The sequence below is a fragment of the Thunnus albacares genome, chromosome 18 (genome assembly GCF_914725855.1).
Source record: "Thunnus albacares chromosome 18, fThuAlb1.1, whole genome shotgun sequence".
Taxonomy (NCBI): domain Eukaryota; kingdom Metazoa; phylum Chordata; class Actinopteri; order Scombriformes; family Scombridae; genus Thunnus; species Thunnus albacares.
The window spans coordinates 495,001-515,000 of NC_058123.1; the positions used below are offsets into that span (position 1 = coordinate 495,001).

General features: G+C 41.4%; 3 protein-coding genes across 3 annotated transcripts in view; 2 read left to right on the forward strand and 1 right to left on the reverse strand.

Moving 5' to 3' along the window:
- LOC122968122 (NACHT, LRR and PYD domains-containing protein 12-like) overlaps window positions 1-20,000 on the forward strand; it is a 311,421-nt gene that overhangs the window by 192,796 nt on the left and 98,625 nt on the right. The gene's annotated exons all lie outside the window — the stretch shown is intronic.
- ugcg (UDP-glucose ceramide glucosyltransferase) lies at window positions 1,556-9,356 on the forward strand. Its single transcript, XM_044333161.1, has 10 exons — window positions 1,556-2,222; window positions 4,456-4,600; window positions 5,288-5,390; window positions 5,697-5,798; window positions 5,915-6,027; window positions 6,499-6,677; window positions 6,784-6,870; window positions 7,642-7,749; window positions 8,720-8,798; window positions 9,035-9,356. Exons 1-10 carry the CDS (start codon window positions 2,125-2,127, stop codon window positions 9,203-9,205), a joined length of 1,185 nt encoding a protein of 394 aa, XP_044189096.1. The 5' UTR covers window positions 1,556-2,124; the 3' UTR covers window positions 9,206-9,356.
- Window positions 13,220-20,000, reverse strand: part of LOC122968145 (polypyrimidine tract-binding protein 3-like) — an 18,077-nt gene continuing 11,296 nt past the window's right edge. The window contains exons 12-14 of the mRNA XM_044333148.1: window positions 19,692-19,914; window positions 19,509-19,586; window positions 13,220-17,336 (exon numbers count right to left, since the gene is read on the reverse strand). Of these exons, the coding sequence (XP_044189083.1) occupies window positions 17,204-17,336; window positions 19,509-19,586; window positions 19,692-19,914 (434 nt within the window). The 3' untranslated portion in view covers window positions 13,220-17,203. The remainder of the gene's footprint in view (window positions 17,337-19,508; window positions 19,587-19,691; window positions 19,915-20,000) is intronic.

The following is a 20,000-nucleotide window of genomic DNA, read 5'->3' on the forward strand; positions in this document are numbered from 1 at the left end:
TGCATTTAAACGTCTGTGTGAAGCTTCTATTCAGCTTCATATCAGTGGATATCTGACACATTTACAGTCTGTGTGTTTCCCTGTTGAGCTGCAGGTGGAAGTATAGTAACAAAAAGAGGAACTTTAACACTAAAAAGACTGTAACGTTGAAAGATATCTACTGGATTTGACTCATTTGGACGCTGAAGCTTCATATTAGCTTCAGAAAAAGAATGTAGAGTAGGTAACACGCTAATGTTAGCTTTATTGCCAGCATAGTTATGCTAACATGCTAACATTTAGAATGCATGTAGCATGTTAGCTTTTTGTTTTGTTTACATGTGTAGAGTGTTCGTTTATTTATATTTTTTCATTACATTTTATCATGTCATTCTTAACATGCATAGAGTTTGCATGGAAACACGATGCTAACATTTAGCTTGCATGCTGATGTAAGTATGTTTACAGACTAAGGATAGCATGTTAGCATTATGTCATGTATAGACTGAGTTTAGCACTGCGTCATTTTGGAAAAAAGTTGAACAACTTTTGCTGCAATGTAACACTAAAAAGACTGTAATGTTGAAAGATATCTACTGGATTTGAAGCTTCATATTAGCTTCAGACTGTGGATTTTGTCCTCCATCACTTCCATTGTAAGGTCATTATGAAGGATCTTCTAATGGTCAGTATGAACAGGAGGAATGATTACAGCAAGAAACACACTGACTGTTGGTTTAATGACTGAAAAACTGAATTTGTCCTTTAAAGTGAACAAAGGCTGATGAGAAGTGAGACTTTTATTAAAATAATATTAATAGTGAGTGAAGAAGCCATCTGATCACATGATGAAGCAACGTGGTCCCAAAGTGTTAAAACACATCAACTGTTCAATCAATCACCAGTTATTATGAATATTGATTCAGAGAAAGTTCAGATCCTCTGATTCCAGCTTCTCAAACATCATCAGCTGCAAGAAACGATGAAGAGTATTTTCACCATCTTGTTTTTTAATTGAAGCTTTTTTTTTTTTTTTTTATCTCAGCAGAGATTAAAACAAACAACATGGAATCAAAGTGATCAGCAGATTTATGATCAGACTTCATGAAGCTTTGTTATGACAGTTAATGATCATGCAGGTCGGACTTTGTTCAACAGAAAATAATAAAAACATAAACAGCTGATTTCTTATCTGATCAGACTGTCGCTGTTTATAGATTCATCATCAACATCTGAACCTGTTTTAATGAACAGATGAAACTCTGAAACCTGATATGATAATATTAATGTGTAAATATTATTATTACTCTTGTGTAAATGGAGATTCATTAACTTTAACGGCTATAAATTGTATTTTGAATTAATTTCAAAGTGTCTTAAACCTGATTTACTACTCAGGTCAAAAACCTCCTAAACATCTTTAAGCCTGAAATGTTTTGACGTGTCTGAATGTGATAATAATACAATATACAAACACACACACACACAAACTTCTCAACACTACTTTTATCATTTTCAAGGCCAAAGAACCAAAATAAACAATAAAAACAACTTGAGGATCTCAGTAAGAAGAAACAGAGCTCATATAATTACTGAATGTGTACAGAGAATCTGAACATTTAGTTGTAATGACTCATCCTCTGAAATATTGCGTAAAATCTCCGGATGACACTCAAACCCTGTGTTGTCAACATCTAGTTTGTCCATGTGGCGTCGCCGTACCGAGCTGTCCAAGATGGCGGATCTGCTCGCGCATGCGCGACTCACATCCCTGGTTGACTCAGATGCTGTAGTGACAGCCGCCTCTCCCCCAGGTTGGTCAGCTGACCGTCAGCCGGTCTGCTGACTGTCAAACCCCAGAAGCTCGCTCCGTGACCCAGACAGCAGCTCCACCAGGCCGAGGCCGGTCTCTGTGTCTCTGTGTTCCCCCGCTGCCGGAGCTCCTGACCCGGACACTCTTCTGCCGCCCGCCGCTGTTAGCTCTGGATCTTTGGCCCGACCGAGCCGAGCTCCTCGCACTGTGCCTCGGACCCTCAGGCTCCGCTCCTCCCCTCACGGGTCCGACTCCGAGGCCGGTCGGCTGGTCGACTCTCCACCGAGCCTGTGAGCCCCCCTCCCGGCCCCGGCAGGCCCCCCGGCCCCGGCATGGCTCTGCTGGAACTCGCCATGCAGGGACTGGCCGTGTTCGGCTTCATCCTGTTCTGCGTGCTGTGGCTCATGCACTTCATGTCCATCATTTATGTGTAAGTGGACCATTGAGCCTTCCTCTGCCTCCCGCCTCTCTGCTGTTATATCAGAGCTTCTTTGTGACGGGACGAAACATAAAATGTCACTAAAAGAGTTCCCCCTGCGGGGTTTTTTGTTGTGTGACAGCCGGTTAAACCTCCGGCTCTGACGGTTAGCTGTTGGGCGTTTTCCTGGTTAGCCGCTAGCAGGCTAGCTTAGCTATACTAGTTAATTCCGCTCATTCAGGGATCCGTGCAGCTGCTGGAAAACAGATTAAGTTTATTAAATGTACATTTATCCAACCGGGACAGTTTATAAAGGGTTTAGGTGTGTTTATCTGTCCGTAAGGTGTTAATAACGGGTCTAACTCGGTGCTTCACGGTTCGTTAGCGTTAGCCGCATAAACGAACTGCTTCCTCTGTTGACGCCGAATTACATTAAATAACCTGCTGATATAATAATGTTTCAGCCAGCAGACGCTGTTCGAGCATAGTAGAAAATATTAAAATGGTTCTGTTGAACTATTATGAGCCGCTCTTGAATTCGGCATTAATGAAATACTCGTAACACCCTTTAATTCATTAAATCTGAGTGTTGATTGAATGTCACAGTTAACGTTTGTCCTCCTGGCTGCTTCACACGGTGGATCACAGACTGGAACCACCGATATGATCAGAATAACAGCATTTTACAAACAACGTGTCATAGATTAATGAATGTTGGCTGTTGTGAGTATCTGTGTCTGTAATACAGGAGGCTTGAGACTCAACACAGATGTTGTACAGATGTGTTGGAATTTGGGAAGCTCTGATATGAAGCAATATGTTTTTTTCCACTTGCTCTTTCTCTCAGCTAGTTCAGAGGGTGTGACGTGAGAAATGCCTTAAAGGATTTTGAAACATTTTAATACTCTCAGATTACAACAAACTGAACCTGGAAATTAACCTGATTCATCACAGTCACAGTAACCAGATATCAGCTCGTTGTAGTCTGTTGTTCATCTAAATAGTAAACGGCGCCTCTGTCCAAAGCTTAACAGTGTTTCTGCTGCTCACACACACACACACACACACACACACAAACTGATGGCGGCGAGCTACCATGCAGGGTGCTGGTACAACCATCGGGAACAGTTTGGGGTTCAGCGTCTTGCTCCAGGACGCTTCAACATGCGGACAGGAGGCGTACGAGCTGCAGCCGCTGTTCATCTGCATCTCATTCATGTTTGTGATCCAAATACACGTTTGTTGGCTTTCAGGGTTTCAAAGAGCCTTTGTGTAATTCTCTGAAACTTTGAAAGATTACAGGATTTTCAGAAAAAAAAGACTTCTGATCCTTCAGCTCTTTGAAAGACTGAAAAACTACTGATGCGTAGTAGAGGTGCAGATTTGATATAATTCTTTGATTCATTCATGAAAACTGACCATAAAGAATAAACGCTGAGCTGCAGCAGGTCGTCTGGAAAGCTGCTTTGCTCTGTTTACATGTTGAAGTGTCGTTTAGCAACACATTACTGCCAAACGTTTCACCCTGAACACGGATGATAAGGCTAACATCAATCCAGACAGGAGAGGGCCACATGAACATTGTTTTCTATCTTTTATACTGTGATATATATAGTTATAGGAAAAAATGTAAGAATTTGCTTGACTTCTTGGTCTCTGTTAAAGTAAATATATTATAATTTATGTGATATTTTGTGGTTTTGGGCTGTTTGTCGTACAAAACGACATTTCAAGACGTTACTTTGGGTTTTAGGAAATTGTGATGGACATTTTTCACTGTTTTCAATTGATTGGGAAAATAATAATTAGTTGCAGCTCTAAATTATATTAGCATAATATGATTTCTATGAAAGTCAATTTACAATAAATACAACTATGATCACGCGGCACCAAAGTCAGTTTGGTTCATGTTTTAGTCTTTGCACCTGCTGATGAATCATGTGACTGACATTTGAGGAGGAACTAGAACAAGAAAATCTGCTTGAGGGGAAAAAAAAGGAGACAAACTGGACTGAGGAGACAGACAAACTTGTTTTGTTTAAAATGAATCAACCAGAAGAAAACAAATCCTGAAAGTGAATTTAATCTGAACATTTTGTCAGATTATGAACAGAAAGAACTGAGCTGTCAGTAAATAAACTTCAGACGTTGTTCATCCCTGACAAACGAAGGCTTAGTGTCTTCCTGATTTTGTTGCTGATGATCTGATGGCTTCTGACCTCTGACCTCTCTGTCTCTCTTTCAGGCGTCTCCACCTTCACAAGAAAAGGTCAGAGGTCAAACAGCCCTTCATTCAGCTGGCAGGAGTTTCTCTACTGAAGCCACTGAAGGGCGTCGACCCCAACTTGATCGCCAATTTGGAGACATTTTTTACACTGGATTACCCCAAGGTGATGCTAACTACCATACACCCCTTAACTACCCTGAGCACCATCCCACTGCCCCCTGAGTACCATCCCACTGCCCCCCGAGTACGTACCATCCCACTGCCCCCCGAGTACGTACCATCCCACTGCCCCCTGAGTACCATCCCACTGCCCCCCGACTACCATCCCACTGCCCCCCGAGTACGTACCATCCCACTGCCCCCTGAGTACCATCCCACTGCCCCCCGAGTACCATCCCACTGCCCCCCGAGTACGTACCATCCCACTGCCCCCTGAGTACCATCTCACTGCCCCCCGAGTACGTACCATCCCACTGCCCCCTGAGTACCATCCCACTGCCCCCCGAGTATGTACCATCCCACTGCCCCCGAGTATGTACCATCCCACTGCCCCCCGAGTACCATCCCACTGCCCCCCGAGTACCATCCCACTGCCCCCCGAGTACCATCGCACGGCCCCCGAGTACCATCCCACTGCCCCCCGAGTACGTACCATCCCACTGCCTCCTGACTACCATCCCACTGCCCCCCGAGTACGTACCATCCCACTGCCTCCTGACTATCATCCCACTGCCCCACGAGTACCATCCCATTGCCCCCCAACTACCATCCCACTGCCCCCTGAGTACCCTCCTGCCATCAGGAGTCTGTTTCCAGACAGGATTTATAATTGAAACATTTTGTTTTGCAGTATGAGATCCTGCTGTGCGTTCAGGATCAGGACGATCCAGCTGTCGATGTCTGTAAGAAGCTTTTGGGCAAATATCCCAACGTGGACGCTCGATTATTCATTGGTGAGAAAAGACTTCTGTTGTTTTTGTTGTTTACAGTTTGTTCTGTCATTTAATTTATAAAGCATTTATTCCTCAAGTTCTTCTTTTGTTGTAATTTGAGTTTTTAAAACTGAATCTAGCTGCTGAGCACCAAACAGCATCTTTGTCTCACAGATGAAGCTAACGTCATCAACCCAAACATGCTCTTCAGTTCTTTAAATTATTCATCAGCAGCACATAACTGTATGTTAGCAACTAGCAACTAGCCTCCGTCTTTGGTTCAGAGGATTGTCGGCTAACGTTAGCATCTGTGGTTCTGTTTCTCAGGGGGCAAGAAAGTTGGAATCAACCCCAAGATCAACAACCTGATGCCAGGCTACGAAGGAGCCAAATACGGCCTGGTGTGGATCTGTGACAGCGGCATCAGAGGTCAGTACCACCGCCGCCAATTTAAACGTTTACTGTCATTTGTTTCCAACGTCAAACACTGTGAGACTTTCTCATCCTCAGTGCTAATGCTAACTGTGTGTGTGTGTGTGTGGCAGTGAAACCAGACACCCTGACAGATATGACCAATCAGATGACAGAGAAAGTGGGATTGGTCCATGGCTTGCCGTACGTTGCTGACCGCCAGGGCTTCGCCGCCACACTGGAGCAGGTGAGGCTACCAAGCTAACGCCATGCTAACTCTGTTGTGTTAGATGATGTCTTTTAAATGCTATTTTTTTACTAGCCTCTGAAGCTAAAGTGACTGACCAGCAGACTACAACCCTAAAAACAGAAAACAAAATGAAATCATACAACTAAAAAGATATTAAGCATCAAAAGAAAAACCTGTAACTTCTGCTTCCTGAAAAGTCAAAGCACTGAGGACAAACAGTCACGTGATCAGATGTAAGACCTTCTCTCGCTGTCTCAGACTGTTAAAAAATAATTTGGCGCTAATTATTTTGCTTTAAACATTATTGGAACAAATTTATTTTAGCAGCACCACCTCAAAACCAAAGTGATAAACTGTCACAAGACAACGAGGAGACTGATTATCACCTCTAGACGTCAGTAAACAGGTTCTGGTCTGTTTACCTTCTGTACTGGTGATGAACAGATGCTAACGCTAACCTGTTCTCAGGTGTATTTTGGGACGTCTCATCCTCGCTCCTACATCTCGGCTAACGTGACGGGGATAAAGTGCGTGACTGGGATGTCGTGTCTGATGAGGAAGGACGTGTTGGATCAGGCCGGCGGATTGGTCGCCTTCGCTCAGTACATCGCCGAGGATTACTTCATGGCTAAAGCCATCGCTGACAGGTTAGCATGTTAGCATGTTAGCATGAAGCACCTGCAGTTATCACGTGTTGTTTAATGCGGTTTATCAGAAGATAAAGAATATTAATGACTGTATTTCTCCCCTCAGAGGCTGGAAGTTCTCCATGGCAACACAGGTAGCTTTGCAGAACTCTGGGTCGTACTCCATTGGTCAGTTCCAGTCTCGCATGATCAGGTGACTCAGAACTCTTCATCTGATTGGTTGTTTTTATTATTCATATTTTAATGAGGAAGACTCCCACCTTTAAAACCATTTATGTAGAATTTTACTGTGATTATCTTCTCTGAGTATTCAAGTAGCCTTTGGTTTTGTGTTTCTTATATAAATTAATTGTTTTATTCTTAATATTTTAATATAGATTCCTGTTGTATCATGGACTTGATGAGGTCGATAATAAAACCAAAGTAGTGTAGTTTTTTTTATTCAGAAATGTATTTCTGTTTAAAACATCTGTATCTGTCTCATTGTTTGATATTTGTAAATGAATATCTTTGCATGATTTCCAGTTAAAAACTCCTTATTTATCTTCTACTGGTCCTTTATGCAGCCCCTCAGTTCAGCCTCTGTCTCTAACAGGCCGTTTTAGCTCCTGTCTCTTTAAGCCCCGCCCTCCTGTTCTGATTGGTCAGCTTTCAGGAAGCTTCCTCCGGCTCCGGAGGCTACGTAAACAAACTATAGTAGCAGGATTTCACTTCTTTTTCTCCTTCTTTACTCTGAATGTCATCGTAGCAACAACGTTAGCAGAACAGACGGCTGTTTGTTAGCAAAGTGTCGGAGCAGGCTGAGCCCTGACTTTTGACTCGCAGGCAGCATCTCCATGCGTTCACCTCAGGTGTCTGATCTTTATCCTGCTGTGATGTCAGAACAGGATAAAAATAACAGAAAACCACCGAAGAAGAAGAAGAATCGTCCTGTTTTAACGTTGTGGGTGTTTTGTGTGTTCAGGTGGACGAAGCTGAGGATCAACATGCTTCCCGGCACCGTGCTGGAGCCCGTCTCTGAATGCTTCCTGGCCAGCCTCATCATTGGCTGGGCTGCTCATCATGTGTTCAGGTACTGAGCCAATCACAGCTTGACTGTAGAGGAAGTTAAAGTCATGTGACGTATGTGGGGGCGGGGTTTAGTTACTATAGACCCATCTGATTGGATACATTTATGTAACTTAATCGAGTTCAAGATGAATCCTCAACATGTTTTTACAGAAAAGGAAAAGATAGAAGCTTCACACAGACGTTTAAATGAGTGTGTGGATTAGGGGATGTGCCTTAATACAAATACGTTATTTGTCAAAGCACAAATAGTGGGTTTTTTTTTTTACAAATATTTGTTTCATACAAATATTTTAAAAATTATTTGTTTTCAGGAAGCAAAATAAAACATGGTTCATAGGTCGGTTACATCACTATCTCAGTGTCTCTCCTCTGCTCCGCTGTGACGTCTATCAGCAGGTCTCAATGAGGGGAGTCACATCCACCTGCTACATGACGCACATTTCTACTGACACACGCTTCATCAACACTTATTGTAACACTTTAATTTTCTAAAATTAAAGTGTTAAAACAAAAACAGGATTTTTAAGCCTCTTTACACTTTTATTTGAATACAAATACAAATACTGGACTCTCTGCACATCTCTAGTGTGACACACTGTGGATTTTATCCTCCATCAATTACATTAAAGCACATCTGAAGGATCTTTTAATATCCAGTATGAACAGGAGGAACGATTACAGACACCTGACTGCTGCTATTGATCATTAATATTCTGTAAACTAGTATCTAAAGTTAGTTTAGATTTTATCTCATCTGATACTGTAGAAGTTACAAAAGTAAACGTTCATCTTCAGTTTATGATGTTTGATCAGAACTGTTCAACTCTACATATCGATTTATATCATATGATGACATTTATTCTGGTGTGTGTGTGTGTGTGTGTATCTGTGTGTGTGTGTGTGTGTGTGTGTGTGTGTGTGTGTGTGTGTGTGTGTGTGTGTGTGTGTGTGTGTGTGTGTGTGTGTGTGAGGTGGGACATGATGGTCTTCTTCATGTGTCACTGTCTCGCCTGGTTTATTTCCGACTACATTCAGCTGACTGGAGTTCAGGTAAACAACAACAACAACAATAATCCATAAACACAGTGAGACATTTTATTTATAAACACGACATTTTACATTTCTGCTCCACACGGGGAAACATTAAATATGTTGTGTGTGAATATAAATATTATAAATATTAAGTTTTATTTCTCTACAAGACAAAATAAATCAAACATTTACAGAACAATGATAACTGTCAGACTGCTAATGATTGGTTACTGACGGATGACATCATCACGCAGGGCGGCCCGCTGTGCTTCTCCAAGCTGGACTTCGCCGTCGCCTGGTTCATCAGAGAGTCGATGGCGGTGCAGATCTTCCTGTCGGCTCTGTGGGATCCCACCATCAGCTGGAGGACCGGCCGCTACCGGCTGCGCTGCGGCGGCACCGCCGAGGAGATCCTCGATGTCTAGTTACCACGGCGACCGCCTGCACACCTTCCTCCCCATCCTTGCTCCTCATCCTCCTGTTCACGGAGAGGATCCGAGAGAGAGAGAGAGAGAGAGAGACTGACGTTCATGTTTCTGTTTTTTATGAGAAAAACTGAAGAGAGAGAGAGAGAGTGTGTGTTTGCATGTGCGTGTGTGTGCGCGTACATGCGTGTGTGTGTGTGTGTGTGTGTGTGTGTGTGTGTGTGTGAGAGAGAGTTTGTTTTAAACTATTTATGTTTCTTTGGTGCTAAACTAAACGATGCCAGAACAAGCCAATGAGAGCGCAGGATGAAAAGAAGAACTGATCTCTCTGAAAACAGTCAGCCAATCAGGAGAGAGGATCTACAGTTCCTCTCTCCTGATTGGCTGATGTTTTTCTGTCGGCTTCAAGTGTTTGATAAAGTTTTTTTTTTTTTTTTTTATGGAAGCAAATAAAGTCGTGAAAGTTGAAACCTGCCGAGTTTACAGCACCGAAATATTTGACTGGTTAGTTGTGAGTGACAGCTGTCAATCAAACGAAACCAACAATAATCAATAATCAGTCATGTGACCTGAATGTTTGTGACTGAGAGACAGTAAAATATTTAAGTGCTATAAATTAAGTGGCCTTTAAATTTGTTGTAGTTTTATTTGCTTCCATAATTTTTTGCAACCAGTTTAAAAAAAAAAAAAAAAAAAAAAGAGTTTGAAAGCTGCATTCATCAATTTTTTTTTTGGCGAAAACGGAAACTGTGAGTTAAAAAAACTTTAAAAAGGAGTCATTTGATTGGACAGAAGCATCCTGATGTCATCATGAACTGTGAACGAATCACCATCAAACAAACATCAGCGTCTCCATGGCAACGGGACGAATCTCCAGACCGACGTCGGCGGATCGATATCGAGTCACGTTCAGTTTGCTTCTGGATAATTAAATGTTAATTTGAAGGATATTGATCGGTGCAGCTTTAAGAAAATCAGCCAATAAGGAGGAAGAAACTCCTGATCAGCTGATTTTTGTCTTTAAATAAATAAATAAATAAATAAATAAATAAAGTTATTTTCTGGGAGAACATGGAGGCGTTCACTGAAGACTCAACAGGAGACATTTTTTGTAATTTTGTCGTCTGTATCTTATAATTACGAAACTGATATTTTGTAAATAAAAAAACAAAACAGTTAATTACAAAATCAGATTCTCATAATTATAAAAACTTACAATGAAAAGATATTTATTGTATTTAAAGATCTTAATTACAGAAAATGTCTCGTTCTTCTTCCTCTGAACGCTCGTCTGTGACATCACAGTGAGGAAAAGTGTTGCCATAGAAACAAGCCGTGACAAAAAAGAGAACTGGCCAATGAGAGCGGAGGATTTCTATTTTCTCTCTTTTTTTGTTTGGTTCAATGTGAGCGTTTTCCCCCGACCGACCAAACGACGGAGAAAAAGATGTAAAAATAATTCAGCACTGAATGAATTCCAGTATTCTGATGAACGGTCAAAACATTTCATATAAACCACAAACAAACAAACAAACAAACACAAACACAAACACAAACACAAACACAGGACCAAACCGGAGACACAAACTTTGTCATTTGTAGAAGAAAGAAAAATCCACATTTCTGAACTTTTTGTTTTGCAGAGTCTGAACACTGTAACTGTGTGTGTGTGTGTGTGCGTGAGTGTGTGCGTGAGTGTGCGTGAGTGTGTGTGTGTGTGCGTGTGTGTGTGCGAGCGAGCGTGTGTGTTGCTTTACCGTTAGCTGTTAGCTGTTAGCTGTTAGCGTAGCCAGCAGGGGGGGTTTGGTTGATGACATCACCTTCCAGTCGGACGAACCCTCGTGGCCGTCGTCCAATAGGATCAGTCGGATTCTTACTTTGTTTATTGTTGTTGTTGTTGTTGTTGTTTTTTTAAAAATTACAATTATCTGCTGTAGTCTGCGAACCGGCCAATCACAGTTGAGGATTGTGTCAACACACAGGAACAATAAAGTTTTATCCTTTCAAAGCGGATTTTTGAATGTGTAGGAGTGGTTTGTTTTTGAGGGCGGAGCTTACATGAACGGAGCACAGCCATTGGTTGTCAGATGGTTTGTTTATTCAGTGATTCATGCTACAACTTCCTGTCACACTCTCACAATAAATAAACGTTTGTTTCTCCGGACGCTGCAATATGAAAAATATTTATATAATAATAATAATAATAATAATAATAATAATGATCCCACCTGCTCCCACAATGCATCACTTCACATTCATCAGCGTAAAAAACAAGATACATTCAGGTAGAAAACAGTTTGTGTTGATGTTCGTCTGTAGAAAGAATCAGTTTCATGCAATCAAAGGTCAAAGGTCACAGGAACAGCTTCACCCCCAGATCTCATCAAAGCTTCTTAAATATTTACAACTAAACTTTCTGAATCTGCTTCCAGATACTTCAAACTATTTATAGAAAATATATTTTATAGTCGTTTCAAGTGTTTTCACGTCTTCACACGTTAAAGCTGCAACGATTAGTCGATTAGTCGCCGACTAGTTTGATAATCAATTAATCGTTTTGACTCGTTTTTCTCTGATTTCAGTTTCTTAAATGTGAAAATTTCCTGGTTTCTTTAGTTTCTCTACGACAGTAAACTGAATCTCTTCTGATCCACATTTTTCACCGTTTTCTGATGTTTTACGGACGAAACAACTAATCGATTAACGGAGAAAATAATCAGCAGATTAATCGATAATGAAAATAATCTTTAGTTGCAGCTCTAGTGACAAAACAAGTATCGTTATATGTTACAGTACTTTACATGTTACATACATGTTGCACGTTACAAGTACTGCAACGAGCCGAAAGCTCGACGTAACGTTTTAATTTTCACGTAAACGTTACGATACTTGTAACGCGTAACAAGAATAAAGTTACAGGTATTTAACATGTTACAACACTGTGATTGTACTTTACAAACAAGTATTTAGAGTGTAACATGTTACAATACTTATGATTACACATGTAACACGTGATGTAACTTATCTACGAGTATGTGACAGATGTCGTACATACGTGTAACAAACGTTACCGTACATGTGTCTTGTAAAGTATCGCACCTGTGACGTGATACAAGTATTGTTACTTTGTTACATACAATAATGTAACAGTGTTATCACAGCAGTGTGTGTAAGTTACTACTCGCCACTCGTAATGTTACAATACAAATCTGAAATATCGTGACGTTACGACACCGTTACAGTAACGTTACGAGTATCGTAACGTGTGTAACGTAGAAGCGTGTCGCACGTTACTGGTGTGACGTGTTACAGATGTAGTTTCACTTGTTTTGAAACATTTTCAACATGTTTTGTTGAAAATGTTTAAATTATTATTTGTAATTATGAAGTTCTGCGACATGTAACGTGTGACTGATCACATGTGAAGACGTGAAAACACGCGTGTAACTGTACATACGTGTCGTTTTACTCGTTCACAAACATGTTACAGGAACTGTTACGTTACAGAGACGTGACGTACATGAATGTAACATGTTTGTAACGAGACTTCTTGTAACCAGGAAACAGACAGTTTTGGAAAGCCATTTAAACAGGAAGTGATGTCATAATAGGGGAATGACTCGGTCCGATTAAAAGGCACGCACACTTTGGCTCGTCTCGACTCCGCTCTGCATGTTTCTCTTCTCAAGGTGTTTAAGTCACAGAATTTTATTAAACGTTTATGGAAATTTAAGAAATAATTGTTTTACTGAAACTTATTAACCAAAAAACAAATCTGAACACAAACACGTCTACAGGAAGTTAAATAATTATATTTTAACGACGGTAAACTGCGACTTGGAGGACGTCACTGTGTAAATGATCAGCTGATGTAGAGAGGTCAGAGGTCAGAGGTCAGAAGGCAAACTGGGAATCTGCAGCTTCCTGTTTTTTTTTTGTGGCTTGTTTCCTGTTGTCAAAATAAAACATCTAATTAAAATAAAATTAATTCAACAGAAAAAAAAACAAACTGAATTTGAATTAAATATGTTTTTAATAGAAAAAAAAGGGTGGGACATTTGAAGATCAACCAATCACTGCTCAGCTTGATACACACACACATACACGTAAATATATATACACACACATATAAATACACACGCGCAGGTACGACAGGTGGGCGGGACGTCCAAAGCATTACCTGTTTGTTGTTTACAGTATAAATACATTCATGATTAAAAAACCCTCCCAAAGAGTCGACCGACAGTACGACAGTAAATAAAACCATTAAAACCATTAAAACCATTATTCCAACTAAGTGAAAAAAGTCTACAAAAAATCCAAAAGTCAGATAAACTCCCGACCCGCCACCCAAACACCACGTTAAAAAAAAAAATCAAAAAACCAGCAGAATAATTCAGAGAAATAAGGCACAGAAGAAGTTTGTCGAGATCGCAGCCAGAAAAAAAAATACTCAAAAAACAAAACAAAGTATTCAGCCAATCAGACGGCAGCGTGTGAGGCACGTCACTGAACATTCAAAAAATAACAACACGGAAGTTTTCTTCAGATTTTTCATGAAAAAAAGTTTTAAATGATGAAAAAAAAGGAAAAAATCTATTAAAATCAAACAAAGAAATAATAAAAACATTCAAACAGATTATTTTGATTTTTGCTAAAAGTTACAACGAAAATTAAATAATTTTAGACCAAATTTTCATCCGTTTTGTGTAACTTTGATTATAAAATGATCAACATCTAATTTCTGATTATTTGGGATTTTCAGCTTTTCTTCAAATTTGCCGGATTTTATTTTATTTTATTTTTTTTTTGTGCATCAACTTTATTCAACAATCAGACAAAACAAAACTCCTCATTGGACTCCACTACCCACAATGCATCACTACTTGGGTGCTCAGTCTGCTCAGGAATGTGCTCTGTAACCTTTGTAACCATGGCGATGACCCCTCGCTGTGACGTCAGCCGTCAGTGTGACGTCAGTGTTTGTAGCCGACGCGGCGCCGTACCGCGGCGGGAAAAAAGAACGGACGCCATCTTTAAACACATCCAGGGTTCGTGTAGGCACAGAAAAGCTCGTTGGTGCTCGTTGGTCATCGGGGTCCTCCCATTGGTCCATTTGTTTCCGACTGTGGGCCAATCAGAAGCCCTGAAGTCTGTTTGGCGAGTCAGATCCAAAGGTCAAAGGTCAGGAGGGAAAACAAGGGGTTCAGAGGTCAGAGGCCCCAAAACCTCAGCACTGATGCTAACGAGCTACAAAAAAGGTTAGCTCTGACTTAAGCTAGCTATTAGCCTGATAGCAGTGACTTAGCATTAGCGTAGCATTAGTTATTTATACACTGTTGATGCTGAATGATGAATAATGTCTCTGATCAATAATGTGACATAAATATCAGTTATTTTCTCTAAATGACCGTCGAGGTTTATAAAAGTGCTGAAAAGTAACGAAGTACATTTACTCAAGTTCTGTACTAAAGAGGTTCTTGTACTTTACTTGAGTATTTCCATGTGATGCTACTTTATACTTCCACTCCACTACAGTTATTTGACAGCTTTAGTTACTTTTCAGATAAAAAGACTTTTAATTTGAAAGAAGCTTCTACGTTGAGCTGCATAATTTCAGATTAAAACAAACTTCACGTTGTTTTGTCTCCTCGTCATGTTTCAGATGTTCGTGAGTCGTTCGCTCCTCTAAACTTTGTTTCAAATAAATTAAACCCAAACAGGAAAACCTGGAAATTTAATTTTGTTTTTTCTTTGTTCCGACACAAACGATCATCTAACCGTCGATCTCTGCAGCGATTCATCAGTATTAATAATGAACTTCATGGAAAGAGTTTAATACGTCAGTCGCAGCCCAACGCGCTGCAAAACAAGTTCTTTTACTGACTACATCAAGCTCATAATACTTTTACTGTGGTAGAATCTCTCATGCAGGACTTTTACTAGTAATGGAGTATTTTTACTTTGCTGTATCGGTACTTTTACTGCAGTAAAGTATCTGAGTACTTCTTCCACCTCTGTATTAGAAACAAGTGTTGGTAAATGCAGAAACACAAACACGTGACTGGTCAGTGACGTTCAGCTGCAGGAAAGTAAACTTAGTTAATCTGCTCATAAATACACTGATTAGTGTTAATACTGGGTTTTATTTCAGTTTAACTGTCAGCGATGGAGCTCTGCCGCCATTTTGTCACCAGTTTGCTGCGGCTTTGTTGTAGCTTACAAGCAGCCGAGTGTTGTTTCCACTCAGCTGCTTGTAATTACTGTCTGAACAAAGTAACGTTCAATTAATCCAGCTGATACATAGCTTAGCTCGGAGCTAAAATACTAATAGCTACTGTGGCTAAAGTCGAAGCTAACAGGATAATGCTGTGTCATTGTCATGTCGTGCCATATCAGACTTATTGTAAATCACCATTTCTGCCTTGTAATTATCATTTACATCAACATCTAAGTCATAATTACATCTGCAGGAACAACTGATTTCTATAACATCTGTGTATCTGTGTTGAAGCTAACAGGCTAATTAATACCTTTTAAAATAGAAGCTTGAGTTGATTGATGATCCTTGTGAATCGTAAGCACGGCATCTTTCCTGTGTCCAATTACTGACTAAACTCTAAACTAACATGCTAATGCTAAGCTAAACCAAAAGCTAGCAGGCTGATAGCTGTTTAAAATAAAAAACTAAGGAAAATAACTGACGAAACTCAAAGTTTAAAGGCTAACAGCTAATCCACATAAAAAGCCTTTTTAGAAGTGTTTTTGACGTCTCTCACTCGCGCGCCTCGCGGAACAGAAACACCTTTTTTATCAAATGTATTGATCCACACTGACTCCGAGCTTCTGTGCTCCAAGTCTGTTTGATCCTGCTGTACACACACACACACACACACACACATATATATATATATATATATGTGTGTGTGTGTGTGTGTGTGTGTGTGTTGAACTTATTAACCGTATCTATATTGATTGATCAGCATCCAATCTGCCTGTTTCACTGCAGGCAGATTCACTCAGTACGGCGGGAAATAAAATCAATGAATCAATAAATACAAACACTGGATTTCTTCTCGTGGAGCCAACATGCGAACTGTTAAGGCAGTTTGTCCGGCCGCTGATCAGCAGCTACTGCCGACAGACGACAGAGACGCTGAACGCAGGTCGGAGTCGGTGTGGACTGAACGGATAGAACGCTTACGCCCCGCTCACGTCTCACTTCCTGTGTGGATTCCCAGTAACGCTAACGGCTAGTTAAACTTGAAGCTAACACTGCTGACAGTCTGGGGCCTCGGCCGACCTGCAGGGGTCAGTTGACCCTTTGCTGGGGTCAAGGGTCAGGCAGTGGACTTGGAGAAGGACACTCGGAGGTCAGGGGTCAGATGGTGTATTTGGAGAGGGACACTCGGAGGTCAGGGGTCAGATGGTGAACTTGCAGAAGGACACTCGAAGATCAGGGGTCGAATAGTGGACTCGGAGAAGGACACTCGGAGGGCAAAGGTCAAACGGTGTACTTTGTAGAAGGACAGTCAGAGGCCAAAGGTCAGATGGTGGACTTTGAGGACACTCGGAGGTCAAAGGTCAAAGGTCGAATGGTGCACTTGGAGAAGGACACTCGGAGGTCAGGGGTCAGATGGTACACTTGGCGAAGGACACTCGGCGGTCAGGGGTCAGATGGTGCACTTGGAGAAGGACACTCGAAGGTCAGGGGTCAGATAGTGCACTTGGAGAAGGACACTCGGAGGTCAGGGGTCAGATGGTGCACTTGGAGAAGGACACTCGGAGGTCAGGGGTCAGATGGTGCACTTGGAGAAGGACACTCGGAGGTCAGGGGTTGAATGGTGGACTTGGAAAAGGACACTCGGATGTCAAAGGTCAGATGGTGCATTTGGAGGACACTTGGAGGTTAAAAGTCAGATGGTGGACTTGGAGAAGGACACTCGGATGTCAAAGGTCAGATGGTGGACTTGGAGAAGGACAATCGGAGGTCAAGGGTCAGATGGTGGACTTGGAGAAGGACACTCTGAGGTGCTGGTTGTGGTCCAGCTGCTGGTCGTGCAGAGCGATCAAAGCCTCGATAGCTTCCTCCACCGACGCCAGCTGCATCAGCGCCATCTTCCTGTCCTTCCTGTGACATCAGAGGAAGTGACATCATCAAACACAGGGAGAAAGGAAGAGAGAACAGTTCAGTCAGCATCTTTCCTGTCCAACATTCATCTTAATGAAAACTAACTTCAGCTGCAGGACATAAACCGCTGCTTTTTGAGCTATATTTGTGGTAAAGTTGCAGGAATTTGGGTATTTAATTTATTTAATTTGTGTTAATTATTGTGATCGCAAAACCACATTTTCCTGGAGGGACTGACGTAGAGTTGTGAACAGACGACGTCAGAGACTCTCAGTTCTCTCTTCTACGGTTTGAATCGACATGAAACTCTCCTGTTGAATCATCAGAACAAAACATGAACAGCTGTCTTAGCAAACATCCGGTTCTTACGAGACAGCGGACATAAAGACTTCAGGGTAGAAGTTGACCACGACTCCCAAGGTGCATTTCAGCATGAAACAGCCAATCACAGAGCTTAACGGTGAGCAGAAGCTAAAGATTCGGTTTATTTTTCATTTCTGGGCCACTTTGAGTGAATTCAGTATCCATAGTGACTCGTTTTGTTTACAACATCAGTGATGAATTGATTAGCCTCCTGATTCACACCTCCTGACTGGCAGCAGCCGAGGATCATGGGTATTGTAGTATTCTCACGGACAGAACGTTTCTGAACGTGACAGAAACAAAGAGACGTATTGATCTGTCTGAGTAACGGTCTGAAATGTTCAGATATTCAATTAACTGTCACATATCAAAAGGAAAAACAGAAAATCTTCTCTTTCTGAAGCTGAAACCATCAAATATTTAGCTTTTTATTCTTGAATGACCGAAACAACTTTCTGATGATTGACTAATTGATTAATTGACTGATTGTATTATAAACGTGTAGGATCATCCGGGATCGTCCTGAGTTTCTGTTCGGTCACATCGAGACGATAAAAGAAACATCTGAAATGAGGAAAAACACTTTCTGAAGCAGCAGCTGCTCACACGTCACACCTGTGTTTATGTTCAGCAGCAGTCGTTCAAAACTAGTTCACGCATTTGTTACTTCTAGGCTGGATTATTGCAATTCCTTATTATCAGGCTGCCCTAACAAGTCTCTAAAGACTCTCCAGCTGGTCCAGAATGCAGCTGCACGTGTTCTGACTAAACCTAGAAAAAGAGATCACATTTCTCCCATTTTAGCTTCACTACATTGGCTTCCTGTAAAATCTAGAATAGAATTTAAAATCCTTCTCCTAACTTACAAAGCCCTTAATGGTCAGGCACCATCATATCTTAAAGAGCTCATAATACCGTATTACCCCACTAGAACACTGCGCTCCCAGTATGCAGCTTACTGGTGGTTCCTACAGTCTCTAAAAGTAGAATGGGAGGCAGAGCCTTCAGCTATCAGGCTCCTCTTCTATGGAACCATCTACCAGATTCAGTCCGGGGTGCAGACACCCTCTCTATGTTTAAGAGTAGGCTTAAAACTTTCCTTTTTGATAAAGCTTATAGTTAGGGCCGACCAGGCTCGCCTTGGATCAGCCCTTAGTTATGCTGCTATAGGCCTAGACTGCTGGGGGACTTCCCATGATGCACTGAGCTCCTCTCTCCTCCTCCTCCTCTCCATCTGTATGCATTCATGTAACATCAATGCATGTTACTACAGAGTTTTTTGTACTTTCTCATCATCACAGGAACCTCCAGAGTCTGACCTGTGATGATGTCATGGTTTCTGCTGTTATGATTACTGGTCAGTTCACTTCTCTCAAGAATTTCAAATATCATGTCTTTAATAACGAGTCGACCGAACACAAGTCTGCTTCAGTACACACACACACACACACACACACACACACACACACACACACACACACACATACGCCAAAACACACCCTCATTACATTATATGTTATATCTTTAACTCTGCAGGTTTGTTTCTGCTGCTGTTTTATTCATATTTGGTGAAAATAACAAAGTTCTGATGTTTATGAGCTTCAGTGGGATCATTGATCATCATTCTGGATATCAGACATATCAATGAAATGTTTTCACCTGACAGGAAGTCAGCCATTTTGGATTTCATGTGTCAATTTTCATATTCTGAACATATTTGAGGCCTTTAAGATGCACAAATATATAATAATATGTAAATAAATTTTGCATGTAAATAACATTTTATTGAGTAAGTTAGTTGGTACTCACTGGAAAAACTTGAAGGCTTTGACTGTGAACCCGGCGGAGGAAAATAAATCCTTCAACACGTCCTCGCTGACCGACGAGCTGCGACACGACAAGAACACAATCAGAATCACGTCGAGCTGCAAACACACGAAGCAAAAAACAAACAAACTGTGCGACAGCGAGCATGAAACGAGAGGATATTACGGGATGTTGGAGAGGTGCAGCGTCGCCGACGGCGGGAAGATGTTGTTAAAGTTTTTGGATCCGGGTTTTTTGAAGCGGTGGAGGGCGGAGCCTGAGAAGTCGCGGGTCAGCGCCTGCTCTTCTTGCCCCGCCCCCCCGCGAGGCAGCTGCACCACCGGGTGCTTGGACAGCGTCACCCGGATCACGTTTCCATGGAGACGCTGGCCGTTCAGGTGACTCATCGCTGGAAGAAAAACATCGACAAAGTTATTATTTTTTTGAAGAAAATTAAAAAATGTTTTTAAATGACAGAAAACATAATTATTCTGT